This window comes from Saccopteryx bilineata, chromosome 2 (assembly GCF_036850765.1).
Source record: "Saccopteryx bilineata isolate mSacBil1 chromosome 2, mSacBil1_pri_phased_curated, whole genome shotgun sequence".
In the NCBI taxonomy this organism is placed as follows: domain Eukaryota; kingdom Metazoa; phylum Chordata; class Mammalia; order Chiroptera; family Emballonuridae; genus Saccopteryx; species Saccopteryx bilineata.
In genome coordinates, this window is record NC_089491.1 from 76,259,016 (window position 1) to 76,278,101 (window position 19,086).

The 19,086-nt window shown below is 38.3% G+C and overlaps 1 protein-coding gene across 3 annotated transcripts in view; it reads right to left on the reverse strand.

The window, feature by feature from the left end:
- Positions 1-19,086, reverse strand: part of FREM1 (FRAS1 related extracellular matrix 1) — a 175,258-nt gene that overhangs the window by 118,035 nt on the left and 38,137 nt on the right. For all 3 annotated transcript variants that reach the window (XM_066257282.1, XM_066257278.1, XM_066257279.1), the window contains exons 2-5: positions 17,441-17,928; positions 12,081-12,175; positions 7,309-7,610; positions 5,416-5,612 (exon numbers count right to left, since the gene is read on the reverse strand). In XM_066257282.1, the coding sequence (XP_066113379.1) occupies positions 5,416-5,612; positions 7,309-7,610; positions 12,081-12,175; positions 17,441-17,674 (828 nt within the window). In that variant the 5' untranslated portion in view covers positions 17,675-17,928. The remainder of the gene's footprint in view (positions 1-5,415; positions 5,613-7,308; positions 7,611-12,080; positions 12,176-17,440; positions 17,929-19,086) is intronic.

The following is a 19,086-nucleotide window of genomic DNA, read 5'->3' on the forward strand; positions in this document are numbered from 1 at the left end:
GAATGAGAGACAGATACTATAGGCAGAGTTTACAAACCCTCTCACCACCATAAGAATATGAAAGGGTTGAGGGAGGTAAGAGAAAGAGATTTCTAGAGAGAGGAGTGCTTGTTGTGCTTGCTAAGTCACTCCCTGACACCCAATGCCACTCAGAGAGAAAAGGTGGGACAATGTCACACCGCTTGTCTCAGGTGTCAGAAGAGAAGATTCCTTGAGATTTGCCTTGACATTTGTCTGTTACAGGCAGAGCACACAGAGGGTGGATCCTGAGCTCATACTTGAGGAAGCTTACAGGTCAGAGGCAGAACAGTGGTAGCTGTGTTGGGATCAGCCTATAGTCCTTGTGTGTGGTAGGAAAGAACACATGAATGCTCCTAAATATAAGCCAAGTGGACAAAGGGTTGGTTTAGGCTTCTCCTGGACCCTGACCTTTAGGGTACATCTTTGAAAGACCAAGGAATCCCAGCAACAAGAAGCTGGAGTGGAAATCATCTTCTAGGAACTGCAGGAGGAATTAATTACAAGTAACCACTCAGTCCAGAAATGCATCCTCCTGAGATCTATGGGTACGAGGCCTCCGCAATGCAGTGTCTCCTGAGGAACAATGAAATCTCCCCAGAGACAAAGAAGTTGTTTGAAACATCTGCCAGACTCAAAAAGCATGAAATCATATTGCATAGTGCCTGGTCAAATGAGACTTCTCTCTTTAACACTCCCCCAAACCACCTGCCCAACAGCCTGGAAGCTTGAAAACTAGCCAGGAACACTCTAAAGAAGAGAAAAGCTCAAAACAAAAACGGAGAAGACAATCAGCACCTCCCATGCATGGTTTATGAAGACAAATGAATGACATGTTGAGATACCCCAGAGTTTAGAGTATCTATTCTTCACACGCCATTTAAAAATCTATTTGCAGATTCATAATTTGAACATTCAATGAGGATATCATGATATACAAGAACTAGTGCTGAATAATAAGAGCAATTAAACCTAGAGTTAAGATGAAATAGATGTTATTTTCAACATGTTAAGAAAATGAATACAAATATCAGAAAAGCTTACTTGAAATGGAAGTGGAAAGAAATAACACAATGTAAGAAATAAGTTATAACAATCATATGCTGGAACTAAAATTGCAGATTGTATAAACAAAGCCTGGGAGGTAGGCAACTGTCAGGAAAAAGGATAAATAGGGTCAATCCTCATTATCTATAGAAGGAGCCAAGAAACTTTATATATTCAAAAAATAGGGTAAAGAATTTTTTAATTTAGAATTTAATCCTAGTGAAACATAAAGTGGGATAAAGGACTTTCAAATAACTACAGATAAAGCCAGAGAAACTTAGCCTATATTGTAAGACAATATTTTAAAAGCAAAGTAGAAAACAAAATGAAAATAAAATCTATATATCTATTATTACAAAAATACAGCTTATAGTCCCTTGTTCAAGAAAAATATTCTGAAAGTAAATATCCAATTATATGTGCCTTGCACAAGAGGCATTTAAAATAAAGTTATACACAAAGAGTAGAAATAAAAGAATGATTGAAAGTTATCACATGAGAAAAAAAAAAAGCAAAAGTAGCCTGACCAGGTGGTAGTGCAGAGGATAGAGCATCATCCTGGGATGCTGAGGACCCAGGTTCAAAACCTTAAAATCATTGACTTGAGCATGGGGTCGCTGGCTTGAGCGTGGGATCGTAGACATGACCTCATGATTGCTGACTTGAGCCCAAGGTTTCTGGCTTAAGCAAGGGTCACTAGCTCGGCTGGAAACCCCTGGTCAAGGTACATATGAGAAAATAATCAATGAACAACTGAAGTGCCACACGAGTTGATGCTTCTCATCTCTCTCTCTTCCTGTCTGTCGGCCCTTCCTGTTTTCTCTCTCTCTTTTTCACTTAAAAAAAAAAAGTGACCATATCAATTTCAAAGAAAGATGAACTCAAAGCAAGAAGCATTAAAAAAAAATTATGGGCAGTTAATACAATAAAGTGTACACAACAAAGCTTCTTATAAGCATCATTATATTTAATACTATTCTTTTTCCAATGGAAAAGAGACTAGAATAACAGGAATAATTACCAAAAAAGGAAAGATAAAATTATCATTATTAGTGAAAGCTATAATTATGTTCTTTAAAAGCCTAAGGAATTAAAACGTTCTTAGAATAATTGAATTCAAGAAAGAAGCCAAAGAGAAGAAAATTATATCAAAAAATAGCGTTCCGCCTGACCAGATGGTGGTGCAGTGGATAGAGCGTCAAACTGGGATGCGGAGGACCCAGGTTCAAGACCCTGAGGTCACCAGCTTGAGTGTGGGCTCATCTGGCTTGAGCAAACAAAAAAGCTCACCAGCTTGGACCCAAGGTCGCTGGCTTGAGCAAGGGGTTACTCGGTCTGCTGAAGGCCCACAGTCAAGGCACGTATGAGAAAACAATCAATAAACAACTAAGGAGTCACAAAAAAAAAAAAACTGATGATTGATGCTTCTCGTCTCTCTCTGTTCCTGTCTGTCTGTCCCCATCTATCCCTCTCTCTGACTCTCTCTCTGTCCCTGTGAAAAAAAAAATAGCTTTCCTATTTATCATCAGTAAGTGATAAGAAGATATAATGAAGGGAAAAGAGTCTATTCACATTAATTTCACAAAAACAAATGGCCTGGGACGAGACTTGATACGTGTGCTGAAGTTACATGAAGAAAACTACAAATTTTAAATAAGCATATCAACGAACATTTGCCTAGATGAAGTGAGATACCTCATTCCTGGATGAGAAAACTCAATCAATATTGTTAATGTTCTAATGTTCCAGTTCTTTCCAACATAATTTTTAGTTTTAATTGAATCCTGATATAAATACTTAGGGGCTTGTTTTTTAACTAACATAAATAATTTAATTATTTAACAAGAACTAAGAATAAATGAGAATGAATAAAAATTTTATAGAGCAATGATAAGGAAGAACTTGCCTGTAAAATATTAAAGTGTATTATAAACTCATTATATTTAGAATAAAACAATAGTGACATAGCAATAAGTAGGCAAATCTAAGGAACAAAAGGGCTAGTACAGGGGTCAGGAACCTATGGTTCACGAGCCAGATGTGGCTGTTTTGATAGCTGCATCTGGCTCACAGACAAATCTTTAATAAAAAAAATAATGTTAAAATATAAAACATTCTCATGTATTACAATCCATTCATTTCCTACCGCTCATGTTCATGGTTGCGGGTGGCTGGAGCCAATCACAGCTGTCCTCCAGGACAACACCAAATTTTTATTGGATAATGCGTGATGTACACGGGTCATTGTATGGCTCTCATGGAATTACATTTTAAAATATGTGGCGTTCATGGCTCTCTCAGCCAAAAATGTTCCCGACCCCTGGGCTAGTGTATGTAATATCTTCCTATGTAATAGAATTCTCAAAAATCAAGGGAAACAGGTTAAATATTCAACAAATAGTGTTGAAAACTGGCTACTTGGAAAAAAACATTTCTGTGTTTCAAAATATAATAAAATTTATTGCAAGTGTATTAAAAAGGGAAATTTAAGCAAGAAAACTTAAAAATCTGGACGAAATTACGAGTGAAGTCATTTAGTCACTTGATGAGGATAGACTTGTACAAGCATAAAAATAATTTAAAAATACAAAATTTTAAGTATAGTATAAATTTAGTTTTATAAAACAAAATTAACTTTGGTGTCCACGTTTCCCCACTCTGTGGGTAGGTATGTATGTGCCTGTGTGTGTCAAAATGGTAGAAATATAAGTAGTTTTAGTTATTATTTTGCTTCCTGTGTTTTTAAAAACTATTTTCTGCAGAATCTGTTTGATGATATGCCAAATTGACTATGGAATAGGTTAATTCTAAATAAAACAAGAAGGTCATTGAAAAGGCTCAACTCCCCCAAAAAAGTGATCTGAAAATATAAACAAAGCTCTAACTCAGTACAGAAAGGAAAAAAAAGAAAAAATTAATCAAGGAGAAAGAGAAGATATACTTTTTTTTATGGAGCTAAGGAAGCATTAAAAGTAAAATGAGTTTCATATCAAAATAAACAGAAGACATCTATCAGTATTCAAGAGACCTAGTGTTTAGCCTTGACTTGGCCATAAAGCAGCCCTGTATATATGGGCAAGTATGCAGTTTCTCTGGCCACCGCCATAAAATAATGTGGACTAAACCAGTTGTTGCCAAACTTGGTATATGATCAGTCTTTTTAATTGGGTGGCTTGTTAATTAACAAAACAGGTGTAGTATTTACCATGTGCCAGAATTTTGGCCAAGTGCTTTATAAGTATTATATCACTTAAATCTCTCACTCTCAGAAGTAGGTACTATTATCTGCACCTTAAGATTAAAGAAATAAGGGTAAAAGTTTAAAGTCACACAGTTAGTTAAGTAGATATTTGAATCCAGACTATCTGAACCCAGTGTCATTATCTTAACTATTAAGTGTTAGACTCAAATCTATCCTTTAAAAGCTCTCTAAGTGACTTAACTAACCAGTTTAACCAGCCTACCACAAAGTTCTTTCCAACTCTCACTTCTAAAATTTTGTGATCCTATTTAATCAGTTCCTCATTATTTCATGTCTTATCAATTCTTTGGGGCTAATAATGTTCGACATTTGGTTCTCTTAGGAAAAATCCTAATGTGAAGTCATAGTGTGAAAGATGGGGTCCTTCACAAAGGCAACCTTAGAACATTGTAGATCGGGACACAAGTTAAAGCTGTTTCAGATGGTACAGTCTCCTCAGCTGCCCAAATAAATAATAGAATATGGGAATCAGTAGAATTTATCAGATACATTGATCCCACTTGATGTTTTCATTTCAATGTGAAGCGATTTAGAAGATGGAGGAGGCCTTTTGGGCCTGTCGCCTTCATGATCCAGTTTGCCATCTGAAAGAGCTAGAAGGCTAGAATTTGCTACAACTATAAACGTGAGACTTAGGTCCTCCACCCTCTCAGCGTCCAGTGGCCTCTCAGAGTGGGTGTATGGACCCCGATTTCCTCTACCAGGTGAAAATTGGTTCTAATAACAAAGGGGGAAGTAAGGCAGCAGAGAGAAGGTGTTACAAAAGTCAAGGACAAGGTACAGTCTATGGAAGGGAAAGAAAGAAGGGTTGCGTGTCACTGACCCTAGGACAGTGATAGGAGAGAACCGAGCTATTTAGCTGGTACACAGTCACCCCACTTTTATACTGATATTATATCCAAAAGCTACTCTTTTAAGCACTTACTGGAACAATAAACAGGCCTGCAGTTCTAATAAAGTCACTGGGCAGTTTCATCCCCAATGCCCAGCAACTCTCCCTGAAATGGGAACCGACATGGACACCCCCACGGACTGGCCCCCTTCCTGTGGATCACCTGGGGACACAGACACAGAACCCCAAACACTACCTTGTATACGATCTTACTCCTGCTATCTGTGAGGTCCAGTTGGATGGAGATATAATCAATGTTGGGAGAAGGAGGATCTTTATGTAGATACCGGAGCCCCATCAGCAGGAACTCTTCACAGCTCACTTTGAGGCTTCCTATTTTCTTCTGTCCCAGGGTACACCTTCCACCTGGGCACCTGAGTTCTGTTCCCAGTTCTAGAATGGACAGCACTGACTTAAAATAGTCACTTAAACTTAAAACTGTGAAATCTAGAAGCCACTCCTCCCGCTGTGGATACTTCTTCCCTCTCACTGCTTCAAGGATGCTCGTGTGTACTCTCCAGTCATTCACTGAGTGGGTTGTCATGATTCTAAAAACCCGTCATTTCCTTTACTAAAAGGAATAGTTGCCCAGTTGTCTCACGAGATCCTTGCCCACCAAAAGTTACACTGAGAAAAATAATTTAAAAAATGCATTTTCTGGTGCCTGAACATTTTGGACAAATGGGCCAGTGGCTAACTGCAAGCCTTCCACAGTCAATCTGCAGCCTCCCTTTAAAGCAGTGGTTCCCAACCTTTTTTTGGGCCATGGACCGGTTTAATGTCAGAAAATATTTTCATGGACTGGCCTTTAGGGTGGGACGGATAAATGCACAAAATAAAATTATGTGACCGTTATAAAAACTGTGGTATTTTTAAATATAATTGTCGAACTTATGAGACAAGCATCAAGAGTGAGTCTTAGACGGATGTAACAGAGGGAATCTGGTCATTTTTTAAAAATAAAACATCGTTCAGACTTAAATATAAATAAAACAGAAATAATGTAAGTTATTTATTCTTTCTCTGAGGACCGGTACCAAATGGCCCACGGACGGGTACCAGTCCGCGGCCCAGGGGTTGGGGACCACTAGGTTAGAGCATTCACTTCCATGGCCTCATCATGCGCTCTCTCTCTACTAGGCTGATCCACTCATGGAAATTCTCTCTCTGTTGTGCTTGCCACACACTGGAGTCTTGCATACCTTTTCAGGTCCTTAGTCTTTTTACTAAACCTTCCTTTAAATATTCTTTGACCAACTGAACAAACCTGCTTCTACTGAAAATCATAATCATCTCTCCAACAGTCTGCATATCTCTCTCCAAATGCATTTATTTTTTGTGCTGTGGGTATGTGATACACATAGGCCACTTATTTTTTGAGTGGCCTTTTGTACATTTCCCTAAAGTAGAAAATGGGTATTTCACTTCCTAACCAGAAGTTTGAATGGCATGACTGATATGTAAGCATGTTTTTTGCTATACACTGTTGTCCAGATTCAAGGTATTATTATGATTATGATTCCCCCTTATATTTCCTGGTCTTCCCTTAATCATAATGCTTTCTTTAATGCACCAGTAGTTATATAGAAGTTGCCCAAATATATTGATAAAATGAATAACAGAAAGAAAATAATCTATTAACCCACCAGCTCTACCCCAAACCTGCTCATAATCTAATAATACTTAGAGAATACAGCAACTACTCTTCCTATCACCGCCATTGCTGCTACTCATAATAACAGCTGACAGTGCTCGAGCACTCACTGTGACCGGACTGTGTGAAGCACTTTGTGCTCATTTACTCCATCCTTAGACGACCTTACGGAGCAATTCTTACCTTGCCTATTTCACAGAGGCTTCTGCAGTTTAAGTAACTTGCCTAAAATCACACAGAAAATAAATAGCAGATGCAGTTTTTAAATTCAGATCTGTATGATTCTGAAGTCCATACTCTTAACCACTAATCTACATTTTTCAACCAGCTACAAATTACATTAAGCAAAACTCTTTGTCACAATGGAAAACAACCATTTACAGATATTTTGGTCAGTTTTAGTAACATCCATATAATTAGTAAAACGTTTCATACGAGACTCAGGAAAGAAACTGTGTGGCTGGTCTCCACGAGGTCCTTCTGACGGAGGCTCCACTACAACCACCTGGCCGTGGGCTGGCAGCCGAGTCCCCACAGGGTCCAGCCTGACCGTACACTCCAAGCTAGCCGTCCGCTCATACTCAAATTGAAGCAGGTTCTTATCAATGGCTCGGGACAGGCCGTAGAATTCAGACACCTCCAGTACGTTGTTACTTATACGGATAATGTTACAGTCTGGTTCCAGGAGATAGACCCGCAGGATAAATGTTTCTGTGAAGGTGTCTGTCTCAGTAAATCTGTGGGGAGAACAGAGCAAAGGCAAAATTTATTATTTTATTCATGTTTTTTCTATATCCCCTTTTATTTTTTAAAATAATTCGCTGTGTTTCAGTTAAAGTTGCCTTACAATATTATATTAGTTTCAGGTGTAAAACATAATAATTAAATATATATAGTATCTATAACTTATGAAGTGATCATCCCAGTAAATCTATTAGTCATCTGACACCAGACAGTTATTACATTATTGACTATATTCCCTATGCTATACTTCACAACCTCATGATTATTTTATTACTACCAATTTGTATTTATTTTACTTTAAATAATTTTTTATTTTTTAATTACAGTTGACATACAATATTATATTAGTTTCAGGTGTACAACCAAGTGATTAGACCTTATATAAATTATTAAATGATCACCCCAATAAATCTAGTACCCATCTGACACCATACCTAATTATTTTAATATTGTTGACTACATTTCGTATGCTGTACTTTACATCCCTATGACTATTATGTAACTACCAATTTGTGCTTCTTCATCCCATCACCTATTTCACCCACCCACCAAAACCCCTCTCATTTGGCAACTCTCAAAATGTTCTCTGTATATATGAATCTGTTTCTGTTCTGCTTGTTCATTTATTTTGCTTTGTAGATCCCATATATAAGTGAAATCATATGGTATTTGTCTTTCTGTGTCTGACTTATTTCATTTAGCATAATCCCCTCTGGTTCATCCATGTTGTTGCAGAAGGCAAGATTTCATTCTTTTTTATGGCTGAGTCATATTCCGTATACACATCACATCTTCTTTATCCATTCATCAGTTGCCTTCATATCTTGCCTGTTGTAGATAATGCTAAAATGTTTACATAAATGTATATATCTTTATGATTTAGTGTTTTGGGTTTCTTCAGATAAACACCCAGACGTGTCATTGCCAGGTTTTTCTTTGTCTCCTATTATATAGCATTTGTTTTAAAGTCTATTTTGTCTGGTCTAAGTATTGCCACCTCAGCTTTTTGTTTCCGTTTTCATGAAATATCTTTTTCCATCCCTATTCTTTCAGTCTGTATGTATCTTCTGATCTAAAGTGAGTCTCTTGTAGAAAGCATACGTAAGGGTCTTATTTTGCTGTCTGTTCAGCAACCATGTGTCTGTTGATTGCAGCATTTAATTCATTTGCATTTAAAATAGTTGTTGATAGCTATGGGGTTTTTTTTTGGGGGGGGGTTTGTATTTTTCTGAAGCTGGAAATGGGGAGAGACAGTCAGACAAGACTCCCGCATGCGCCCGACCGGGATCCACCCGGCACGCCCACCAGGGGCGATGCTCTGCCCACCAGGGGGCGATGCTCTGCCCCTCTGGGGCGTCACTCTGCCGTGACCAGAGCCACTCTAGCGCCTGGGGCAGAGGCCAAGAAGCCATCCCCAGCGCCTGGGCCATCTTTGCTCCAATGGAGCCTTGGCTGCGGGAGGGGAAGAGAGAGACAGAGAGGAAGGAGGGGGTGGGGGTGGAGAAGCAAATGGGCGCTTCTCCTGTGTGCCCTGGCCAGGAATCAAACCCGGGTCCCCCGCACGCCAGGCCGAGGCTCTACCGCTGAGCCAACCGGCCAGGGCCGATAGCTATGTATTTATTGCCATTTTATTATTCATATTTTTAATCTTTTTTTTCTCCTTCTTTAAAAAAACACTTTAACATTTCTTGTAATACTGGCTTCATGGTGATAAACTCCTTCAGCTTTTTCTTCTCTGGGGAGTTCTTTATCTGTCCTTCAATTCTAAATGATAGCTGTGCAGGGTAGAGTAATCTTGGCTGTAAGTCCTTGCTTCTTGGTGCTCAGGTACTTTTGATACCACCATGTTACCACCATACTCGGCCTGAAGCTTAAAGATTATCCTTCAAAAAATTTGTTTATTGGGTAGAGATTAGATTTTATTCATCCTCTGCTCCCAATCTCTCTATTCATTTTTTTTTTGCCTTATCTTGATGTCAACTCCTTTTTCTCTCATTTTCATCTCCAATGAGATGAAATACCTCCTCTCAAACCCATCATCCATACAGATATTTAATGGTTGATATGAATTCACTCTTACTTCTAGCACATAAATAATGCAAGAGTATCAAGCTTGTGTAATTATGGGTTGAGTCTGAATTCAAGAAGGAGAGGGTGAGGCATTTCTGAAGCATCAAGACCTTTTTGCTCTTCACAAAAGTCACTACAGGAGTGGTTATTTACAGCCCAGGTGAAATGCCCAGCTTAGTGCTTGGCGTATGAAAGGTATTCAGTAATTGTTACTTCCATTCCCTCTATTACCTTAGTAACTATGTCATCGGGATATTTACATGAGAATATTAATGAGTAATAGGGGTGTATCAATAATGCAGCTCCTAATTGATGTGCTCTTTATTATGGCCCAGGCATATGCTAAACTCTTTACAAAGAGTATCTCATTCAATCTTCATAAAAACCTATGTATGCATTGTTAATTCTATGTTATAGATAAGGAACTGGGACATAAAGAGATCAATTAGCTTGCCAAAGGGCTGGAGAAGAGGTAAGAGGGGAATAAGCATCCCTCCTGGTTTTCTGCCTCCAACTTCTTTGAACACCCCGTTTTAAATGTCCTCAAGCCCTGGTCAAGTAGCTCAATTGGTTAGGGCATCATCCCAGCAAGCCAAGGTTGTGGGTTTGATCCCCAGTCAGGGCACACAAAATAATCAACCAATGAATTCATAATACATGGGGATAACAAATCAATGTTTTTCTTTCTCTCCTTCCCTTTTCCTTTCCCTCTAAAAAACTGATAAATTGACAATTTAAAAAAATTTTAAATAAATGTCCTTAAGAGCAAGAGGAATGACATTTCCTCTAACTCTGCCCCTTCAAGACCACATTCCTCTACCCTCTCCACCCTTAGAAACTCAAGGAAGAAATGGGAGCTGCCAGAATTCATCAGCTTTCCCAGCTCTTACAGGCAACATCTCTGAAATTAATTTGTTTTTTAACTTTCAAGTCTTAGAAAGGTCAAACAGCCCTAAATATGCTGATTGTGTAGCTTGCTAAGGAATCCTTGAGTGCCATTTCATTTTCTGAGCACAGCATTTTATTCATGTCTCTCTTTCAGCACTTGTCATTCTGCATCACAATTATCTACCTATTTTTTTGTATCAAACTACAAGCACCAAGAGTCCATGTATCCTCAGATCTGTGTTTCTTGTGCCCAGGCCAGGCCTGACCTATAGCAGGTAGTCATAAGTGTTTACAGAATGAGTCACTGTTCCAAGGTCTTCTACAAACCTCTTTTATATTAGTCTAGTGCTTAAGAGAAAGTCACACTGAGTCATGTTAGCCAAATATTCATAAAAGCAATAAAAACAAGTAAAAAACTATATGCAGGTCCCCACCCACATTTGATTCTCAGTTCTTTACATGATGTGAGTGATACTAAAACCATGAGCTTAATTTTTAAATTAATGTTTTACTAGGATATAATTCATATACCATAAAATTCACCTTTTTTGAAGTATACAATTTAGTGGTTTCTAGTGTATTCACAAGGTTGTGCAACCATCACGACTCTAATTGCAGAACTGTCATCACCCCCAAAAGAAACCCATACCCACTAGCAACCACTTCTCATTTTCACCTCCGCCAGCCCCTGGCAACCACTCATCTACTTTCTGTCTTAGTTGATTTATCTTATCTGGATATCTCATATAAATGAAATCATAGAATAGGTGACCTTGTTTGCCTGGCTTCCTTCATTTAGCACATTTAGCACAAAGTTTTCAAGGTTCGCCCTGCTTGTGGCATGGATCAGTACCTCGTTCCCATTGTATGGATATATCACATTTTGTTTATGCATACTCAGTTGGATTGTTTCAACTTTTTAGATATTAGGAATAATAGTGCAATGAACATTCATGTACAACTTTTTGTATAAACATAGACTTTTATTTCTCTTGTGTATATATACCTAAGAGTGGAACTGCTAGGTCAAATGGCCATTCTGTGTTTGATTTTATAATTACTTTTTAAAATATTTTAATTATTTAATACATTTTAAAAACAGATGATACTATATTTCTTATAAGTAAGCAGTTGGTCATCAAAAAACAAAATTTTACTGAAATCTGGAACATATTTTCCTCCTAATGTTTATTAAAAACTTATACTTTAATTTATATTTTTCATTATAAGGGGAGGATTGGATCCAGAGATACCTGTACAAGAACTCTAAAGGGAAACAGGATAGAACTAATAATTTGCCATAGAAAAAGCCCCCCAAAAGATGATATAAATAAAGATAACTGAACATTGGCTACAATTCTTGCCTCCCTATTCAGGTCTCCAGTTTCTACTGATTCCTTTCTTGTTTGGAATCTAGTAATTTCTTCATAATACCTATTCACATAAAAAAAATTACACAGAATAATTATCCAGCAAAGCATGAGCCATGCCCCTGTGCTGCTTACCTGTAAAGTCTAAGCTTCACTGTATCTTCATCAAGGATTGGGCAACCGTTGTGAATATACTTGACTTCATTGGGAAGGAAATGGCAGTCAAAGACCTAGTTCACATGAAGAAATGGATAAATATCTGTGAGAAAATTAGTGGTACAAGATTCAATTTTTCCTGCAGGAGTACTGCTTGAAGAAACTGTGGTCTGTTAACATCTTGTTTTGTTTTGGTGTGTGTGTGTGTGTGTGTGTGTGTGTGTGTGTGTGTGTGTTTAACTGCCACTATGATATCCACCCCTATACCCACTCACCATTCTATTTATACAGTTGTCTCTTGCTTTGAGAACATCTAAATTATAAAAATCAGATCAAGTAGATTAAACAGATAAATTAAGAAGTGTTTATCTCTCTAAATAATTATCTTTTTACAGTCGATAGTGCATTTGAAATAGGAGTCCATTTATCAAACTGTTATTCATCCACACTCTTCAGGGGTTCACAGCATATGAGTAAGAGAGGTCTATCTGTGTGTATGCACAAAAAAGTAAGCATTACCCCACCCACAAATATACTGTACAAGTTCTGTATATATTTTTACTTCTCCTTTTATTTCTTTCTTTTTCAAATAGGATTTTTATATTCAAAGATGAAGGCACTCACTATGGACACTATTGTGGTCCATCAGAACCAAACCTGACCTGAAGTTATTTCTTAAATACTTTTGAGAGACAGTTTTTATTATTTATGTAATAACAGAAGTGGTTGATATGACCAATAGCATTTTAAAGACAATTGGAATTATACACCTGAATTTCATCAACCAATGTCACCCCAATAAATTCAATAAAAAACAGCATCATACTTAATGATGAAATATTTTTTTAAAAATTAAAAGACCCCGTGGTCACTAGCTTGAGCCCAAAGCTCACTGGCTTGAAGCCCAAGGTCGCTGGCCTGAGCAAGGGGTTACTCGCTCTGCTGTAGCTCCCTAGTCAAGGCACATATGAGAAAGCAATTAATGAACTAAGGAGCCACAATGAAAAATTGATGCTTCTCATCTCTCTCCCTTCCTGTCTGTCTGTCCCTATCTGTCCCTCTCTCTGGCTCTCTCTCTGTCTCTGTCAAAAAAATAAATAAAAATTAAAAAGGCAATTACCTCTATTTAAATAAAATTATAATTAACTGGATCACCACAATCAGAACTATTAAGAAAATCACTGGCCCTGGCCAGTGGCTCAGTACATAGAGCATTGACCCAGTGTATGGACATCCCAGGTTGGACCCCCAGTCAGGGCATACAAGAGAAGAGACCATCTGCTTCTCTCCCCACCCCTCTCCCCCTTCTCTGTCTCTTCCCCTCTTGCAGCCAGTGGCCCTATTGGTTTGAGCACTGGTCCTGGGCACTGAGGATAGCTCGGTTGGTCTGAGCATGGCAGACTCAGGAGCTAAAAAAAAAGCTCAGTTGATTTGAGCATCAGCTCTAGACGGGGTTGCTGGGTGGATCCCAGTCGGGGCACACGTGGAGGAAGTCTGTCTCACTATCTCCCCTCCTCTCACTTAAATAAAAAAGAAAATTGCTAACTATTGTATTTTGAGAACTAGTTTATTTTTCAAGATTTTATTTAATCATTTTTAGAGAAAAGAAAAAGAGAGAAGGTAGGGAGGAGCAGGAAGCATCAACTCCCATATGTGCCTTGACTAGGCAAGCCCAGGGTTTCTAATTGGCACCCTCAGCATTCCAGGTTGATGCCTTATCCACTGCATCACCACAGGTCAGGCAGAACACTAGTTTTTAAAAGAATTATTTTCTCTTCCACCTATATCATGACCCTCATTCTAACCATTCCGACTTGATAGAGTGCTAAGAAATACAGCAGGTCCTCGAATAAGGTCATTTCTTTCCACCTCATTTTGTTTTATCATTGATGGAATAAAGCAGGACCTTAAATCTTGCTTATATCAATTAGCCTATGGTAAAATTGGTTTTGTTACTTGTCATTTAGCTTAAAGTCGCAGACTTATCAATGATGTTAAGTGAGGACTTACTATTCCCTTGAGGTATTCACACATCACTGTGGAGTTTGCAGTGTTTAGCCTGTATTTTGTTACTACTTCAAACATTTATAGATGACATAATCTTCTCTGAGAAGACTACCTGTAATACAAATGATCTTTTCCCACAGACATTATTGGTTCCTCTTTTTAATTTACAACAAGAAAGGAAATAAAGGAAAGACCTTTCCCATATCATTGACAAATAGTCATGGCAATAAAGAGACAATCTGCTTTGTTAAAAGAAACATCTGTTTTATGTTTTGTAATATGTTTTCCTTTTATAAAAAACGACAACCATAATTGTCCATAAATTTACTAACTAAAACAAAAAAGAGCTAAATCCTTTTCTAATTACTGTCTAGCTTTGTTTTTTTCCACTTCAACTACTTTTCAATTACAATTTATAATTAAATTGTCACACATTCCTAACTCATTACTCACTTAAATGACAGTAAACTGGTTCAAACTAGAGATCTTTTCTTACCGCTATATTTCTTATTTAAAAGAGCAAGCTCAGCACAAAACTGGGGTGCTCTTCCACCCAGGAAATTTTTTGCTTTGGGTCACGTGTGAGAAGCGCTGTATGTGAGGAAGTCTTGTCCTAAAGCCAGAGGAAAACACATTGCCATTGACCTTTCTAATTGACTCTGTCAGGAGGGCCATCTAAACAGAAGGTACTGGTGTGCACCGACCGAAATCCCTTTCTTAATAGTATCCAATAGGAAAATGAACCTGTTGGTCCTAAGACAAACTTCAGTAATGAAATGAAAACACTAATTGAACAGATGTTAAACAAAACATTTTCTGTGCAAATCAAATAAAACTGTTCATTACACAGCAGGGTGTTGTTAATACAGTCATCTTCCTAGAAATGGGTTCACATAAGCCTTGCTTTCAACATCCTAGTAAGATCTATTAAAGAATAATGTGTAGGCTGTGTGTGTGTGTGTGTGTGTACTTAGCTATGCTTAATTTCAAAAACTTCATAAGAAATAAATACCTAAATCAGTCTGGATTAAAGACAAGATCATATTTTTTCTAAAAAAAATCATACTTTACTTGACAAGCTTATTTTTTTTGTTAAAATTATTATAATAAAATTAAAGAAAGATCACCTGGCAGTTTGAGAAACCATTTTCTGGATATATAGATTTTTTTATGGTATGAAATTCTAATATTTGACCCAAAAAATGGTGATAAAACTTCACATTTTAATGGATTCCTTTTCCACAGAATAAATTTTAGAAGAAGTCAGTCACACATCTATTATATAAATTCATTTGACATATCAAATTTACCTCTGGAATTACATACACTGAACATTCAAGACTTGGTGTTTTATTTTTTTAATTTGTTCGTTTTGTTTTTCTAATGAGCAACAGTGTCCTAGGGGCCCTGAGGAGACAGGCCTAGCCCACACTTCCTCCCCAGCACACTCCACGTTCCCAAATCAGCCGGCCCGTTGTTCTTTCTGTTCCATATTGTGTCCCTATGTGGCTTTTTGCCCTAAAACCAGAGGAAGTTTGAGATGAAGATAACTTGGAAATGTATTACAACTCTTGATCCTTGTGACCAAATAACCTTTTTTACCTAGTTTTAGTCCCTTAGATCCCTTTTTTGCTCTCCGGTGCCTCAGAGCCAACCAAATAGTGCGGACCATGGAAACATCACTGAAAATATATAATACACACAATTTCATTACTCTCCGAAAAAGTACTGTATATATTTAGAAGCCCTTTGGGATGGGAAGAAGGTACACCTCACAGCTGACAGAAGGAACGGTGCATCCTCCTCACATTGATTTCCAAGCAGGGACAATCTGGTGAGTGACAGGGCTTTTGTTTTGCTCCATATAGTCTGATGCTTGCGGCCAGAGCTAAATACAGCTAGACCAAAGGTTGTCCCAGCATGCTAGCAAAAGGAATTTTTCTTCTCTTCTTCCCCCACAAAACATTCAACCTCCCTTTTAAATAAATGTTGACCATCTTTTCAATATACTGATTGGAAGGGGTACCAAATTATCAGTACATCATTCCCTATAAAGCACCCATATATAATATATCCATACAGGGACCCCAGTATAGAGTTACTGTTCCCTAAAATTTTGAGGGTTTGCTTTTGACCCCCGTCCCTGTAGTTGGGTCTCTGTTGCTCACAGCTGAACTTATTCCTGTCACCTACTTGTCCAGGTCTCTTCTTTCTCCTGGAGCGACAGGTGCCAATCAAACACATTTTCAGAGTGCAACTTGTACTGGGAAAAAGTGAGGAGATGTTGCAATTATCAAACACTTAGGATGGAGGTCCATTATTGTACACTAACATTTTTTAGATGCCCATCTGCAGCTCTTTAACAAAAGCAAATCTTGCAGGAAACTGAAGGAAATACTTGGTTACTATCACACACAATAGGAATAGTCCCAACATGAGAGCCCTCCACAGAATGCTGATGTGTTTCAGAATTGGATTATAACTTTAAGGGTAATACACAGAATGTCTAGAGATGTCAATCTGAGCTAGCGTCTATCTAAAATTCTATGACCCATCCCTACAACATCTAGCATCACTTTTGAATAACGTCCTGGAAGGAACATGTTTCTTTAGTCAAATAGAGAAAAAAATTAATGCTTATAGTTCAGCACAGGGAAAGGATATATTTTTCCAGAACCACCAGCAGCAACCAGTATTGAATATTCTCTAAACTATTTGCATTGGGAGGAAAATTAAACCACAGTAGAAATAAGTAATAAAATCAGAAGTAATATTTCTGTTGTGTATGGAAATAAACTTCTACTTTAAGCAAATACAATACATAATAATACAGACTTTTTAAAAGTCCAGTGAAAGAAGGCAATTCTTCACCCTACAAAAGGATTGAGAAAAAAATCCTTAAATAACAAGATCTCCTAGGTTTTGATTAAAGGAAAAAAATTTATGTGGACATTTTTGAAGAAGAGTGAATATTAAAAAGAAGCATCTTCACTTCTCTTCCCACATCTCTTCCCTTACTCAAGGAACATTCCAGATGTTAGTGGATGAAAACGTCCTCCTGTTTTACTTTTGCTATTCTGCGATTACAAGTGTGCCTAAAAATGTCTTGAAATCTTGATGTCTTATCCAAAGGTGCCCTGACTAGCAACGGGTAAGATAATTTGAGGCAGGAATAACCCATAAAGACTGACCGTATCTCACCCCAGGAGAGACTGCCTACTCCAACTCTTGGAAGGCTGTCTGTTTTGTGTCCTCTCTCCCCGCTCCATACACACTCTCACACACTCACAGTCATACACACTACTGAATAGAAAATCTAGGATATGACCTACCTGTGGAGTGAGTTTCCCAACCCTCTGGGTTATTGGCTCATTCATCACAACTTCCACTTTGCAAGCATCTTTCTCTTTGGGGATGGCAAAGTTCAGGTCATCTCCCAACAGGAAGGCAGAGCTGCCCTTCATCACCCTGAGCCCACGGTTGACGTTAATGAAGGTGGGTCTGGCCCAGCCCAGGAGGAGCAGCAGCGGCAGGGCCTTCAGACCACCCCAACTCAGAGAGCTCATGCCGACAGGGCCAAACTCGTTTCCGTCCACCAGCGAAATCCCTTCAACAAAGGAGGCTTCAATGCTTCTTCCGGGGGTGTAGGCTCATAGTCCAAGGGGCAGGGCAAGGGGTCCCGACAATGTGCCCCAAGATCTTAACACGTCTCTTTCATTGCGAAGTCAGACAAGGAGGCCTTTCAGGCAATCCAGGGCTTTTAATAAAACTCGCTGATCACTCCTGACAACGCTGGCAAGATTAATGTGCTTTTCTAATCCTGCAAATGGGAGTAGGGGTAGGAAGAAAGTAAGAGAGAGACCAAAAGGTTTGTGAGGCTATTCAAAAGATTCCTACCAACAAAAGAATCTTTCAACCAGCCTATAATTTTAGTTAAATTAAAAACAAATAAACTAACTTGACCTCCAGGCCCATCTGCAAGGCAATGCAGCCATTTCATTCCCCTGCCGGTGACTCCTGCTTCCGGACTCCACGTGCCCGGCAGAGCTGTTGGCTGTGTGGTCCAGCAGGAGCCAGCAGCCGCACTGCGGCGTGCAGCGTGTGGTCCTCTGCTTAGACAGAGTGGCTGAACTCTGGCTTCTGCTTCCTCATATGTTAAATAAAGACTATACCTTAACTTGTGGAAGAGAGCTGACAGAATTATTGGCACACTGTTTGAAGACATGATTAATTCCAAATCAATGCTACCCAAATAAGTAATAGGCTTCATAATTCGTCACTAAAGTCACAATTCTGACTGCTGGGCAATGACGACACCTAAAACACACATGTGGTATTTGGAGAAAATACTTTTTCTTTTTTCTCAGTGAGCATTTAGAATTTTGTGTAGGTGTAAAAGGACTAGGAGTCAAGTAACATAGCTTCGATACACACAGCTCATGACACAGTGCATGTGCACCAGGATTCACATTACCTATGATGGTAATTGTATTATAATGTACTGAATTTGCCAAAACGGGCTCTTTTTTTGTTTCTAGTTTAACCACTTAAAATTTCAAGATTATTTCTCTGTGTTCTATCAGAACAGAAATTATTTTATCAAACATAAGTGCATTAAAATATATCCTTAAATTCAGAGTATGATTAAGTGAACCAACGATGGTTTACTATTCCCACAGAGGGGCTTTACATTTTAATGATTGCAATAAATGTTTGTACATAACCAACTGATACTAAAATAAATGTTTGACAGAGAGTGTAGACAAAAAATATGCCTCTATTATCTGCATCTAATACATTAAAGGAAAACTCGCTCTCTTGTCACTGTTTGAACCTTTCACTTTTGAGGTAGTTAGTGCATGACTATGTCGCCTGACACCTGGGTACGTGATCCACATGAAAGAGCAGCCCGGTTTCTATGGGAACAGTCTCAAAATAAAACATTCCCACTGACCACCTTGCCCACACTCAGGCTGAA